The sequence below is a fragment of the Psilocybe cubensis genome, chromosome 2 (genome assembly GCF_017499595.1).
Source record: "Psilocybe cubensis strain MGC-MH-2018 chromosome 2, whole genome shotgun sequence".
Lineage (NCBI taxonomy): Eukaryota > Fungi > Basidiomycota > Agaricomycetes > Agaricales > Agrocybaceae > Psilocybe > Psilocybe cubensis.
The window spans coordinates 2678712-2692619 of NC_063000.1; the positions used below are offsets into that span (position 1 = coordinate 2678712).

Below are 13908 nucleotides of genomic sequence, written 5' to 3' on the forward strand. Positions count from 1 at the left end.
TATATATTACTTACCATTCAGTTTCATTTGTATTAATACCTCAACAAGCGCAATCTATACTTTGATATATATATATTCATGCATCATTAATCTACAGCAAGCAAGTAGACATCCTGTCTGTATATTGTATATTGCTGGTACAATGTTCCTCCATACGTATTACAACTTTGCAGCCTGCTCATTTTTCATCTCCAGATCATGTCGAGGATGAAATGGCTAGTGTGTGTTATGAACTGGCCGCGCTCCAGATGTCATTTTCACCTTTATAGTACGCCAACTCCCAATCCTCCTTTGGAATCGAACCCGTCGTCGGCTCGTTAATGTCGAGATGGAATACGAAACCAAATGCAAACGGATCCGAAGATGAGGCCCATTCGAGGAATTGGGTGGCTCCTTTTTTCAGAGAAGATGAAGATGTTGGAAGCTTATACACGAGGACAGATGTTGATGGTGAGGTTGATGTGCTCACAAGCGTGAAGGCAAAATGAGTGAGGTTCGGCATGTGCTTAAAAGGCACTGAAGCGATCCATTGAGGTACCTGACCGCACGGGAAACGAGAGACACCGTCATAGGTCGGATACCAAAGTGTGAGATGTGTGATCTCCCTCAAAAACGCAGCTCCAGAGCTCGTCGATACTAAGCCGTTCCATCTCGGAGGGTTTATCCCCAAGGTTACACGCCTGCAGTCCCAACGTCGCAAATAAGCCTTGTGTTCGTCTCCTAGCGCTTCATACAAGAGATGGAGAGCGTCAAAATTAAAACCTAGCGTATCGACTTTGGAAATGATATGGTAGAAAGACCTATAATCAATGAAATCGTCTTCTGGAGAATCCATTAGGGGTGGTAGACATTCCGAAATCCATAAGTGGCGAATGAGTCTGGGATAATCAATGGAAAGACGAGAGCGTTTCGACGCGTACGAATTTTGTTGTCGAAGAGATCGAAGGAATAAAACAACATTTTTATGACTGTTGAGGATTACTGTGTGTAGGAGGTGGCGCATGGCTATTTGGCGAAAGTTCGACGATACAAGGCACAGACTGGTTGCAGTGTGATAAATGCGAGATTGTGATCGATCATTGGCGCTCCATCCAGTAGACGCCGCAAGGTACAGGACCTCAAGAGCCAGCTCAAGAGGAAGTCTTGCAAATGGGAAGACCATGGTTGTTGAAGGAAAATGTTGTACCTGGAACCGATGAAAGATACCCTTTTATCATCAAGTCAAGCCGTGGATAGTGCAGACCTGACGACACATGCGACGAGACTGAGAGGTGCCTCCGTTCTTCGGTGGGTCAAATTATTTGGGCGTGCTTTTTGGCACTTGAAAGGGAGGCCAGAAACAATGCTTATTATGTCCGGCCAATATAATTGACAATTCAAACTCACAACAAGAATAGCATGTCGGTTGTACAAGCTATGAGGCAAAATGGGAACAATCAAAGATCAAGCTGTCGAGGAATCGAAATTTTCAGAAGACTCGTCCACGAGTTTATATTTGCGCCCAGCCTGTTCGGCAGACTGACCTACATCTACGTATCCGTGTAATCTCAGTGTGGCGCGCCAAAAAGATTAGGGCCATCTAAACTTTACTGCCTGACACGACGAGCTCGCGCCTTGGGAGAACCTGTCAGTCATATTCCTGAGGCCTCAATGATGTTTCTTTTCAAGAAGGCGCCGCAGGCTGCATTGACACGAACAGTACACGATGGTTTGAACAAATTGAAAATAAACTGGGACCAAGGCCCGATTTCTCCAGCTTGCTTTGGCTTTTGCATATCGTCAGAAAGTTTGATGCAGAGGCATGAAGACGGTGTCGTGTCATTGGACGCGCTTCACGCTAGGTACTTCAGTCCGCCCTCTTTTTTACTCTCAGCGACTTGAGATCAGAATTTAATGGTCTTTCTGTTTAGGCTTGCGTTGAAGCTAGCACCCCGTTTTGCTATTATTCTCACCAGGCCCGATGTTGCCGCTACGCAGGCGTCGGTTACAAGAGATTGTTGTTGCCCTACTTATTATACTTACGTTCAGAGACCGCGAGCAGCGCATCGATAAGTAAGATTGCCGCACCAATAATCAGAATCAGGACCCGTGATGTTGTATTACTTGTAATCAATAATCTTGAAATGTCAAGGTATTATCCTTTGCTTGTAGACGCAATAAACTGTCGAAACATGCCATTCGAATTCAAGTGCCGTCTCTTCAAAAATCAGTGACTTATAACTACCTAAATCATAAAAAATCATATCTTCCATTTTGCTTGTGGTGCACCCAGCAAATAGATTTGTACGCATTCAGAATATCAGTCTCGCAGTGGAAGTACAGCAAACGGGCATTTGTGTCGTTTCAACGCCCATTTTGATTTACAACCGTCCAGTCAAGACGGCGTCGTGACGACGCCACAGTGCATTCTTTCATTTCCCTCATGGGTTGCCCTCCGCCCCAATTTGTTCTAAGCGTCTTGTAACTCTTGTTCATTGTCGTATCACGTTTCTTGAGACGTTGTTTGCCGTCACTATGCAGCACTAAGCCCAGTCACCTACTCAACCGTTATTATAAAGAGGCGTGATATTTTTAGCATATTAACCCAATTTAGGATCAACGCAACACATGCAGCCAAGCGATGCTCAAAATGTTGAAAAGCTTTACATTTCATCACCAACAACCACCTTACTTGTTGTTACTCCCGTCTATTCCTTCTGAATGCCCCGCGACATTGACCGCAAAGCTCTGCGAGACCTATTATCCGATGATTCCGACTCAGACGTTGGCATATACGAGTACCCAGAAATCACCCAGTGAGGAGTGGCACAACACTGCCTTTCGTTACCTATCCTAATACTTGGAAATATTTTGCCGTCCAGGGAGCTAACATGCAAGTACCCAACCAGCTCAACTCGGTACACAGATTCAAATTCAAGGTCGAAAAAGATATATTCCCCCCTCAAGTTGCTCCGCTTACGATGATTAGTTTAGACATAGACGGGACGATTATGATATCAGTCCTGGCCATAGAATCGGTGACTTTGCCAATTCTCGACGACACTCTCATCACCAAACAGTTGGAGAACCATCTTCAGGGTTGGATTTCAGTAGGAGTTTGTTTGGGAGAACTGTTGTGCGTACATACTATGATTATAATTCTCATGTATCGTCGTACCTGACTCATGATTCATGTAACTCGTACAGGAAGAAGCCTCTCTAGACTTTTTGGACCAAGTAAGGCCTCAACGTCGAAGGAGGCACGACGGTACCCCCTCTCTGACGTCGGACGATACACGAACTGGATCATCTTCCAGTCGGTTTGACTCTCCTGGACCACAGCCTCACCGACGCAGGTCCCCCTCTCGACAATCCTGGAGACACAACAATCAAGTTTCAGACTCAACGCCACACATACGTGTCTATCCGGATGACGCCAATGTTACCCTACCGTCCATCAGGGAACTTGATCAAAACATCAACGGAGTATCAACGCCCGCACCGCCATCACCTCCGGGATACAACAGTAGGAGGGAATACGGACAAAGAAAGCTCAGCTTAACTCCACGTGTTGCGGTCCCAGAACCTTCGTCATGGCATTCCGGACGCCATCATGGGGAAGACGATCAGACAGTAAACAGTCCCATTCCACGTTTTGTATCACCAGAACCTCATGTACGACCCAGATACCCTACCAGGGATACCAATCTAAGGACAAACTATCCCAGTTCGCACTCAGCGACACAAGACAATATCTACAATGATCGACACCCTAGCCGAGAGTTTGAACAACGCACAGAAAACCTTAATCACCGTTTCTCAGCAGACCTCCATTCAGTATCCAGATACGCAGATACGCAACGCAGCACAAGAAGGCATTATGCCAACACTACTAATGATCTATCAGATTCCTCTCCGTCTTTATTTCCTAACAGATACCCAGATCAAAGGACTGAATATTCCAATGCGCGAAATGTATCACCAGACCAACATTCATCATTCAGCAACAACAATAAACGAACAGAACAGAGAAGAAAACACCAACTGGACGATAATCGAGTTGTATCACCGAAACCTCTTATAGCAACATTATACAATAATTATCCATATGCACCAGATTCACCATTACCATTATCAACCCCCAGAGCTCTTGATAATTGGCCTGAACAGATTAACGACGATTCAATCTCACCTAAAAGCCCTCTTGGATCTTTTTTTCCAGATTTACTCGAACAAGAAGGGGACTTGGATAATCCTTGCGGACTAATTCCACCTGATTCTCCATCCTCACCAAAAGCTGTCAACTCACAACCTGAGCGTAGAAATAATTACTCGCTTACGCGTGTCCTTTCTTCAGACCCCTCTTCACCTCTACAACATGTTGGTGTGGAATCTGATCATATAGCAGACCTACCTCCTACCCGGTTAGCTACGCCTATACCTGTGTTGGTGCGAACCTCGGTACCACCAACCGGAACCCTAGCTCTTCCAACCCCAACACCACTACATTCGGACGCAGGGGTCAACCAAAGTCGTCCACAGTTCACCACGCCTGCCAGTACATTAGTGCCTGTAATATCCAACAGAGAGTTTGAGCATAGGACAAAATCTTTTCCCCTTCCTGTGCCGCGTCCAATCTTATCTCCCGTAAATTCCAACAGAGAGTCCGACCAGAGGACACGTTGTTCTCCCTTTACCCCAGATTCGTGTGTAGTTGATCGCAATGGACATTCTGAATCTGGGGCACCCTGCCCTTCCGTTTCTCCCGCGGTGGGGCTACAATCTTCTACCACTTCCATCAATTCTAATAGAGTGCCCGGGCAGCAACGTTATCTTCCGGCTCCTCGAGTGGTATCACCAGAAATTTCTTCATTCCCTCAACATTCTCAAGAGAGATCTCCAAATTCTATCGCATCACTCTCGAATAATCTGAACATACGGGATGACAGTCAAACGGACCCTGCGGAGAACAACAACACCTTGACATGGGATTTCAGTTCCGTTGATCTGAACACGGCACCGACAGTAGAAGCCCTATCCGCTACTTTGCCGCAACAATCAAGCAACAAGAGGGGTCCTTCTCCTACTGTTTTCGAGCGTCTCAAAGCATCCAAAGTCCCGAAGGCCCCAAAACAACCCAAAGCACCAAAACCAGGAAAAACACCTCGAAGTGGCCTGCCGTTTGCCGAAGAAGATGAGGCCGTTGAACTCACAGGTGATGTTAATGCAGTAGTCAAAACCCTGCCCACGCCCCCGCCAGCTACCGTTCCGAAGTCGAAACAATCAAAGATGGTTAAAAAGGCGCCTCCTACAGCCTCATTCATGTGCGAATACTGTGCCTCGGCATTCACGCGCAATCACGACAAGAACCGCCATATCAAGTCGATACATCAAGAACAAACTCTATCTGCTATTAAATCTCGCACCTGCCCGTGCTGTAATGAGGTTTTGTCCAGGGAAGATGCCTTTAGGAGACACATCATCAAGATGCCAGATTCGTGCATTCGGTTGGCGGAGTTGCGAAGTATGCCACTTACCCCCGACCAGAAGTCGCGGTTGCAAAAGATGCACGCCGATGGAATACCACCAAAGTTCCCTTTCGACGAGCTATATTACATGTACAGAAGAGGATGATAAACCAGTGTTCTCCTGTGCTATTATTGCATCATAATTCTTTGTTTTTTATGCATTGCTATTGTGTCATTCATTTGATCTCACAAACACCATCATGGACTTTGTATGATACATGTTGTTTACGCTCATTCCTCCTTAGACCCCGTTACTTTATTGTCATTTTAATATATTTGTGAGATTTCTAAGTTTCCAGGTGACAGATAGAAATGATCCAAGCAGAATTGATTGTAGGCAAAGAAATACAACTACAGAGTGAGGGCAACTAATTAGACAACAGAATGAGAAGATAACATGAGAGAAATATGCAGCATTTTGGTATGAAAGGTAGGATGATTAGAATAGATGGTCGGTCATCTCAGACTTAACGAGACAGCCAATGCTTAATTCCATCATTCAATCTCGTGCAGGTGCCTTTGGGAAAAAGAAGTAAGATTCGAAGCGTGTGTAGTGCGTTAGTATCAGAGGGACTTGACTTACTGCCCCAACACCTTGTTCATTTTGAACATGTCGATTTTGTCCACCCCGAAAATTGCACGCAGGTTCCCGTCGCATATAATTTCACGCTTATTATCCGGATTCTGTAACTCATTTCCTTTGATGTATACCCATAGCTGTTTGACCACCTGGGGTCGGGAGAGTTTATCGACTTGCACCAAAGCCGCCAACGGTTCACTGCGTAAAGCCGGCCAAGTTAGTGATATGTTGGTACTGAAGGAGCGAAATAAATATCAGTACCTTAAAGCGAACTCTTTCCCAAAGCCTCCTTTGGCACCGGTGGAAGTACCACTCGCTGCTGCTTTCTTTCGTTGCTTCTTCCTGGCACCGTCTTCACTGTCGTCGTCGGAATCAACGGTGGCAGCACTCTTCTTGGCCCGAGATCCCTTCTTAGCAACACTTGAGCTACTGCGCGCTTTTCCACCAGTCCGTGTAGCACGCCCATTTATTTCGCTCGAGAGTTTGCGAGCTAACTCAGCATCACTGAGCTCTCGGCCATTTTTCGAAGGTTTCTTGGACTTCTTCTGCGGGGGAGAGCGTTTGACCTTGGTGTCTTCAGAATCCTCGTCCAGAGCATCGTCCTCGTCGTTCTGTTGCTTGCGTTTACGTGACGTCGGTGGCTTCTCGTCTTGCGTAGGTTCCGCACTGTCACTGTGTGTCTCCGCTTCGGCCCCCGTACCTTGGTTTCCGCTCACTTGTTCGAACACGGCACCAATGATGGAATCGATTTCTTCCTTGTGCTCTTTCAGAAACTCAGCGGTGACATAAGGATCTATCTCGAGCAACTGCCGCCTGACGCGTTTTGCACTGATAGTTGTTAAATCCGTTCCGGGTGCGGAGAGGATTTGATGAATCTTGGGCTCCAAAGAACTTAAGTCAAACGCCATGGAGAGCCGAGAACGAGGTATATGATACAGCAGAATAAGTTAAGGTGATGAGTGAGTTATAGTCCGTCCTGGTGCCAGTTATTAGCCCTGTGCCAATAAGTAGCAATAAGCTCGGAGCGCGTCCAAGGCGATTTGGGACGCAGCCCAACAGTTGCAAACAATGAAATGGGCATCTCAAATAGGAACAAACAAGGCTTAATTAGGTAGTACACAGCTTTAGATTGGTCAGCGCAGAATTGCCCAGTCGTTCCGTGCAGGATCTCCTGGAGGAGGGAAGAGCCCGCCGTCGGGACCATTGGCAGGACCCTGCTGGTCTCCTGCTTGCTGTTCGCGCTGGTCTCTCCGCATCCTCTCTACTATCCGTGTCCGTATGTAGAGAAGAATAGAGATCACTAGACACAAGATAACCAACACCATCGTTTCCCCAAACTCGTCCAGCTCAGCATCATCGCGATTCCCCGCACGCATCCCATCGAAATAGTCCTCCGGCCCCAGTTCACTATCGCGTTCGCGATCGGCGTCACGCCGTTCTCGTGCCCACTGTGAAAATCGTCAATCAGACTAAAAGCTAATCAGTCTTGATGGACGGACCTGGATGGGATCTTCCTCTTCTCTTCTGGGTCTTCTTGAATCGGTAATCTGGCCACTTCGTCGCTGGAATTCTTCTTTTGCCTTCCCAAAATACCATGGTCCATCTTCCTCTTCCTGATATTCATCATCCACCGCCTCCTCTCCACCTGGCGCCAATGTGCCGTCTTCGATTTGCTTTCCTTGTGCTGGTTTCGCTAAAACAATTCCGTTCAATCAAACATGTAGGAATGAACTATCAAAAACCTACTTATTTCTTCGTCAGATCCCCACAGACTCAGACCACCTTGCCCTCCCATAAGAGTGTGCCATATGCTCCGAACGTAAAGCTTTCCAAGGGATAGAATCACTGGCAAATACGCCTCGCTATTGGTCTCCAAGGCGAGGTCATAATGTCGTTTTGCCAGATGAAAGTCCTACACGATATTCAGTTGGAAAAAGGTTACAATATGCAATAATACGGACCTGCGGTACTCCAACGCCATTTTCGTACATCCATCCTAGATTCCACATCGCTAATGCGCTTAGTTGGGTGTCCGATGCCGACTGATAATACTTGGCGGCTTTCTCCAGGCGAGATTGGTCCGACTCGTCTTCTGGGACACCGAGTCCATGGTAATAATAGTCCGCCACTTTGACTAGTGCATCAATGTTGCGTTGCCCTGCTGCGCGAATCCAATTTGTAAGTGCAAGGCGTGCGGCGTCTTTGGAGAATGTTGTGGGTGCGAATCTTGTCATTCGCAGAATACTTTTATCTAAAGTGTATTCAATTTCGTCAATCTCCACCGTACTGATGGTGATTTGAAAATTCTCACCTTGATCAAGAACATAGGCTAAATTATTCTGTGCAATTTCATAACCGCGCTCCGCAGCGATCTGCCATTTTAACATGGCAAGTTCCTTGCCCTGGTCGGTGCCAGACATCCACGCTATCTCAGCGTCCCGTAGTAGATCGTCTTCCCAGACACCGCGCTCGGCCACAAGTTTATAGAATGAAACTGCCATGGCGCAAGAGCTGGAAGACAGGTGAGAAGGCAGTGCAGTATTTGATGCTTGTGCAGAATGAATCTCTCCAAGATAATAATAAGCTTCGAATGGCGAGCCATAACGTATGGCAGTTTCGAAATAGGTCGTGGCCAGTGTTAATTCACCACGATCTAAGATCACGAACAAATCATAAGATAAATTCAAGATAAGTGGGAAATCGCCTCACTGTAATGGTATTTCCCTATGTTGACTTGGGCTTCTGCGAGTTCTTGCCCAGCGGCGATATTGAAATGAGCGACAGATTTTTTGGTATCCGGTTTGACGCCCAGGCCATCTCTATAGATGATTCCCAGTCCGTTATGACATTCTCTGTCGCCGTGTTCTGCCCCTCGCTCGAACCAGGCTTTTGCCATAGAGTAATCAACTGCAACGCCCTCCCCACGAAGATACATCCGGCCAAGATAACCTGCGGCGAGCGTGGCGTGATTGACGGGTCGTTTATCGTCTTTGATTTGTGTTGTGCTCGGTGGGTCGTGTGGCCAGAGCTGTCGAGCTATGAGAAGGAAATATCTACGTGCCAGCCTGTAATTTCGGGGAATGGCTCCCACTCCTTCACTTCCTGATGCAATTCCGCCAGGTGTGGCATATATACTACCTTGGTAAAATATTTTTCCAAGGCGATATGCAAAGTCTATCTCGCCACGCTCAGCGTTGAACTAATGCGTTCTGTTAACGAGTTCGTACGTTTGAGAGAGAATAACTTACGAGGTAATATTCTAGCACATCTTCCCAGGTTTCTCCGGAGGCACGGGCTACACCAGCTTTAACGGCTGGACGCTGAGCGTTGATTCCTGTGGATGCAACACTTGCGCCAGGCCCAAATATACCCCCATTAAGGTCCGAAAGTCGTGTCGCAGTTTGGGGCAAAGTACGGCCACCTGGAGGACCAGACATGAACTTCGCCATGGCTGATACATTCTCATTAGCTTGTCGTAGTGGAAAATGTTAAAAGTATCACCTTGTTCAGCAGCGCTTCCGTACCATGACAGTGCACTGTCACAACTCTCAGAAGTACCGATTCCTGACCAATAACGGTACCCAAGGGTCATTTGCGCGCCTTTGTCTCCACCGTTAGCTGCAAAAGTGGTATATAGTTGAGCTTTCCCTTGATCCACTGGAACGACATCCTTGAACCCTGTGGCATGGAAAAAAGAAATATAGGACTGCGATGTTGCGTTTCCAGTTTGAGCCGCATGTGATGAGAATGCACGGTATGCTAGTTGTGGATTCATGATGAAGTGTTGTGTCGGAGGAAACTAGATATTCATATAAACAGTTTGGAAGAGTGCGTAGCGCTAAAACATACCAAGGACACTTGTCCGAGAGTAAACAGCGCATCTGTGTTGCCCAGTTCTGCGGAAAGCTCTAGTAAATCGATGACTTTGATGGCCTTCCGCCTCCTTTCCTCATCTTTCTTCTTCGACCCCAAGCCTAGTCCTTCTGGACTTAGAACATTTGTGACGCGGTTCACAGAGTTATGGAGTTTCATCAGAATTCGAACGAGACTACCAATTGGCCCTTGACCTTGCAAGTTCGGAAGGAAGGATGAAAATATGGATTTTGAATTTCCATTTCCACTGGCAAGAGCGGGGTCGAACGTATGTTGTGATGGGTGTGCTTTTAGTGAAGTCAACGTTGAGAGTGCTTGTTTATAAGCGCGAGCAGCTTATTAGGAATGTCGTTAACAAAACATTTGGAAGAGATGAGAGAAGCACATGCCTTCTACTGCTTCATCTAAATCACGTTGTTGAACTGAGGAAGGGGCCTTCCGAGTGATTGGTCGACTTTCACGAAAACAAGAAATAGGTGGCAACTTACCGGTGCTACGTTTGTGGTAGACAAGGTACCTTCTGACGGGGTCGACTGCTCAGCGGTGGTTGTGATATCTTGCACTGTCTGCAAGTTAAAAGTAGTATATAAATCATAATTTACACTAAGATATGTAGTTTCTACTCACATGAATTGCCTCTAAGATGGAATTTGGTTGTGCGGTGTCCTGCGCCGAGGAGATACTCGCAGCAAGTGCAATGAGGCCGAAAGCTAGCCAGGTGGCCTTCCTGGCGCAGAGCTTGTTTTTGGATTCCATTGTACAAGTAAAAGGTTACAGACGATCAACACATAACTCAAATGATTGGTGTGTGGAAGTGAATGTGAGTAATTGACTAGAGCACGACAATTATTGCCGTGTTAAGACACCGTCACCGCGATGGCCATGCCACGCGAGGTACACGTCAAACATCATGTGACACATCTAATCTTATCACAGTACTAGTAGAGCTTTCATGTACATATTGTGCGTGGAACATGAATGGTTCCATCCGACCAGAAAAAATCGAGGTTTCTGGAATCTATCGCTTCGGGCCAGTTCGGAATGACTGGCAAGCAATAGGTTATTATGATATTTCCTTTAATTAATGCCTGCTTTCTATAATACTGGAGACCACTACGTTGTGTTTGACTATTCTGCCATAGCCATTTTCTTGTGATGAAATGAAATTTCCCAAATCAGTTTAGGTACACCTGAAGAAACTCCAAGCCGCAAGCGTTGCTTTAGGCTAACTCTCAAATTTATTGCGAGTTTTTAATTGATCTGCGGACCCGCTCTGGTTTAGGCTAATATTCGTTACATTCTTTAGGTCTCGTATAGGCTTCAGGTAGAGGGATTGTTGTTGACAGCCATTTGAAGAATTGTCGTTTTAAGTTGGAGGGGGGAATTTGCCGTTCAAGCTTGTCCAATATCACAGAGTGGTTTGTACTAGTTTCGTTCAAAAGTGCTATCCGTAAGTACATCCAAAGCGACTCATGGGATGGATAAGAAATCAGCAAGGATAGAGCGTGGTCAATGAGTATTGATGAGGTGAAAACCCCGTCAATATCACTAGTGAGCATCCCCCGAGTCTTCAGATGATCGAGAAGATTATGGGTTTGGGACAGTTGATGCATCGCGGAATAATCGGATACATGCTGTTCAACCCAATGTCGGAGGCGTTTACATTCCGCTACAATGATTCCAAGAAATTCTTGCTGCCTTGCGCTATTATCCGTTGAGCATACTGAAGCGTAACAAACGTCGATGATGAAATGCCAGTACGTCCATGAATGATAGTTACGAGGATATGTCTCACAGGTGTGCTGGACTAGTGCCAGTTCGCGCTGGACAGCAGTAGGACCTATCTTCGGATATAACTGCATCTCTTCGGAGCTTCCCCAGAACTGAAGAGGTTGTGTGGTTTGACATGCACCCATTAAGCCAAATATTTGACTTAAACACCACCGACGATGATCCCATATTACAGATTGTTTTGCGCATTCGGGCGAGCCCCGTGCAATTAATTCCAATAGAACCAGCTCCTTCTCAGGGTCCAGATGCCCTTGTGTGATGAGAGATTTGCGAGCGTTCAAGGCAGTTTGGTGAGCTGGATTGAGGATAATTATGACACTCGATGCTTTGATAGCATTGTCAACGCTCGCGGAGCGCCAGGATATAGACGCTGTGGCAAGATATAGAGCATAGAGAACTTTTTGAGGTATCCCTAGGTTCCCTTCCACGAATAAAAAAGGGAAACGAGAAGATGGTCTAGGAGTATCCGGTGGAAGATCAATTGTTTCCCAATCATTTAGTCCTCCTGGTAAGATTTCGATGGATGTCCTATGAAGTTGATAGATCAGATGAGGATGGCCAATCTTGCGGGAACGTACACTTCGGAACTGCCCAGAAGTTGAGATAAAACGCCAACAACCAATGCGCTATCTTCTGGCATAATGATGCAAAATATAATAGGTTTCTCCCGAGATATCTAATTATTATGCTCGGGGAAAATATCAACTATTAACTAGATTATGAATGAATGGGGTGAAGAGTCGAGAAACTCAAAAATACTAGTAGACGATACTATGTGCACGTGACTTTTAATGTGTTGAGTGAAGTAGAAGTCCCGAGTCGGAAGTCATACATATGAGCTTGAATCCTCACACTTGATAGTCACATCATCTGGAGCTCACTGTTCAGCAGTGAGATTTCAATGATACGAGTGTTTGAAACGATCAGACTTGTCCGAAAGTTTAGGCCTTTGCCTTCCGCTCCTTATTCCTCCAAGCATCAACTAATTTGCCGAGGGTTCTTCAAGTCAGGCTTTCGAATTCAAAAGCAACCTCAAATGGATCACAATGCAGGACCTTTGGTTTGGATTGACTGCGAGATGACAGGTCTCGACTACAAGAAGGATAAGATAATAGAGATCGCGGTGCGTACCAATGTGATTAGCTGCTGCGCACAATGAGCTTACCTTTACATCAATCCAGGTACTAATAACTAATGGCAACCTTGACATTGTCGACGAGGGTCTGCAATATGTTATCAAGACCGACAAAAGCTATCTTGATGGGTGAAAATCTATCACATGCATCTTTTCTGTGTTTGCGTTTCTGATTTATAACTTAGCATGGACGAGTGGTGCACTGAACAACACGGACGGGTTTGCACACCTTTCATACATGTCGATCGTTGCAGAAAACTAATCTTGAGTACATTTAGTCAGGATTAACAAAAGCTTGCCTAGAATCTCCCTATGAACTCGAATTTGTATCTAAACAAGTTCTTGCTTATATCAAGAAATGGATCCCAATTCAGAGGGTTGGCGTATTAGCCGGTAACTCTGTTTACGCCGACCGGATGTTTCTGCAAGACCAAATGCCAGAAGTTGTTGACTGGCTTCATTATCGGTAAAGTCTTCCGCAAAATTTGAATAGGAGCATCTAGCTCACAGCCTGGACACTGAAACCAGTATCGTTGGTGAGCATCTTCAAAATGTACATATTTCGAAGGCTGAGTGTCCTTAGATGTGTCTTCTTTTAAGGTATTCGTCTCTTGTTTTATCGTAAATCGGTTCTAACATGCCATAATGACCAGGAAATGTCGCGGCGATGGTACGGTAGAGCCGGAATTCGTCCATCTACAGCTGAAAACGTTCACCGGTAAGATAGCGTGACCCCGAAAGAAGCTGCTTTTGATTAACTGTCTTCAGAGCGCTCGACGACATTCGTGGTTCTATAGATGGTCTGTCTCCTAATAATCCAACGTTACTGTACATCTTAGTACATGACTGATCTTTCAACAGAATTGCGTTGGTACAGGGAAAAAATCTTTCGTCCAACGGCTGCAGTGGTCGAGGCAGCTTCCTCTCCCACGAGAAGGTAATAACGCGTTTCGGACAATTTCAATGAAATAGACGCGAAGTCTATTTCGTTCTCCATTTATAGAAACTAGCATTCTCTCATT

At 45.9% G+C, this 13908-nt stretch overlaps 6 protein-coding genes across 6 annotated transcripts; 2 read left to right on the forward strand and 4 right to left on the reverse strand.

The window, feature by feature from the left end:
* Positions 1–226: 226 nt before the first annotated feature.
* Positions 227–1162, reverse strand: JR316_0002385 (uncharacterized protein; the record flags this gene model as incomplete). Its single annotated transcript, XM_047888179.1, has 1 exon — positions 227–1162. One exon carries the CDS (start codon positions 1160–1162, stop codon positions 227–229), a length of 936 nt encoding a protein of 311 aa, XP_047753102.1.
* A 1538-nt stretch (positions 1163–2700) lies between these two features.
* Positions 2701–5613, forward strand: JR316_0002386 (uncharacterized protein; the record flags this gene model as incomplete). Its single annotated transcript, XM_047888180.1, has 3 exons — positions 2701–2795; positions 2974–3115; positions 3187–5613. The coding sequence occupies 3 exons, from the start codon at positions 2701–2703 to the stop codon at positions 5611–5613; spliced, it is 2664 nt and encodes an 887-aa protein (XP_047753103.1).
* A 389-nt stretch (positions 5614–6002) lies between these two features.
* On the reverse strand, positions 6003–6995 carry JR316_0002387 (Upstream activation factor subunit spp27; the record flags this gene model as incomplete). Its single annotated transcript, XM_047888181.1, has 3 exons — positions 6003–6024; positions 6091–6285; positions 6349–6995. 3 exons carry the CDS (start codon positions 6993–6995, stop codon positions 6003–6005), a joined length of 864 nt encoding a protein of 287 aa, XP_047753104.1.
* Positions 6996–7220: 225 nt separating this feature from the next.
* On the reverse strand, positions 7221–10716 carry JR316_0002388 (putative Sel1-like repeat-containing protein C1B3.10c; the record flags this gene model as incomplete). Its single annotated transcript, XM_047888182.1, has 11 exons — positions 7221–7535; positions 7587–7780; positions 7834–7999; positions 8049–8338; positions 8399–8740; positions 8797–9286; positions 9336–9538; positions 9589–9886; positions 9937–10295; positions 10478–10526; positions 10588–10716. The coding sequence occupies 11 exons, from the start codon at positions 10714–10716 to the stop codon at positions 7221–7223; spliced, it is 2835 nt and encodes a 944-aa protein (XP_047753105.1).
* A 527-nt stretch (positions 10717–11243) lies between these two features.
* Positions 11244–12391, reverse strand: JR316_0002389 (Protein prenyltransferase alpha subunit repeat-containing protein 1-B; the record flags this gene model as incomplete). The annotated part of the gene is made up of 2 exons (XM_047888183.1): positions 11244–12279; positions 12330–12391. 2 exons carry the CDS (start codon positions 12389–12391, stop codon positions 11244–11246), a joined length of 1098 nt encoding a protein of 365 aa, XP_047753106.1.
* Positions 12392–12787: 396 nt separating this feature from the next.
* Positions 12788–13019, forward strand: JR316_0002390 (Oligoribonuclease; the record flags this gene model as incomplete). Its single annotated transcript, XM_047888184.1, has 2 exons — positions 12788–12874; positions 12933–13019. 2 exons carry the CDS (start codon positions 12788–12790, stop codon positions 13017–13019), a joined length of 174 nt encoding a protein of 57 aa, XP_047753107.1.
* Positions 13020–13908: the final 889 nt, after the last annotated feature.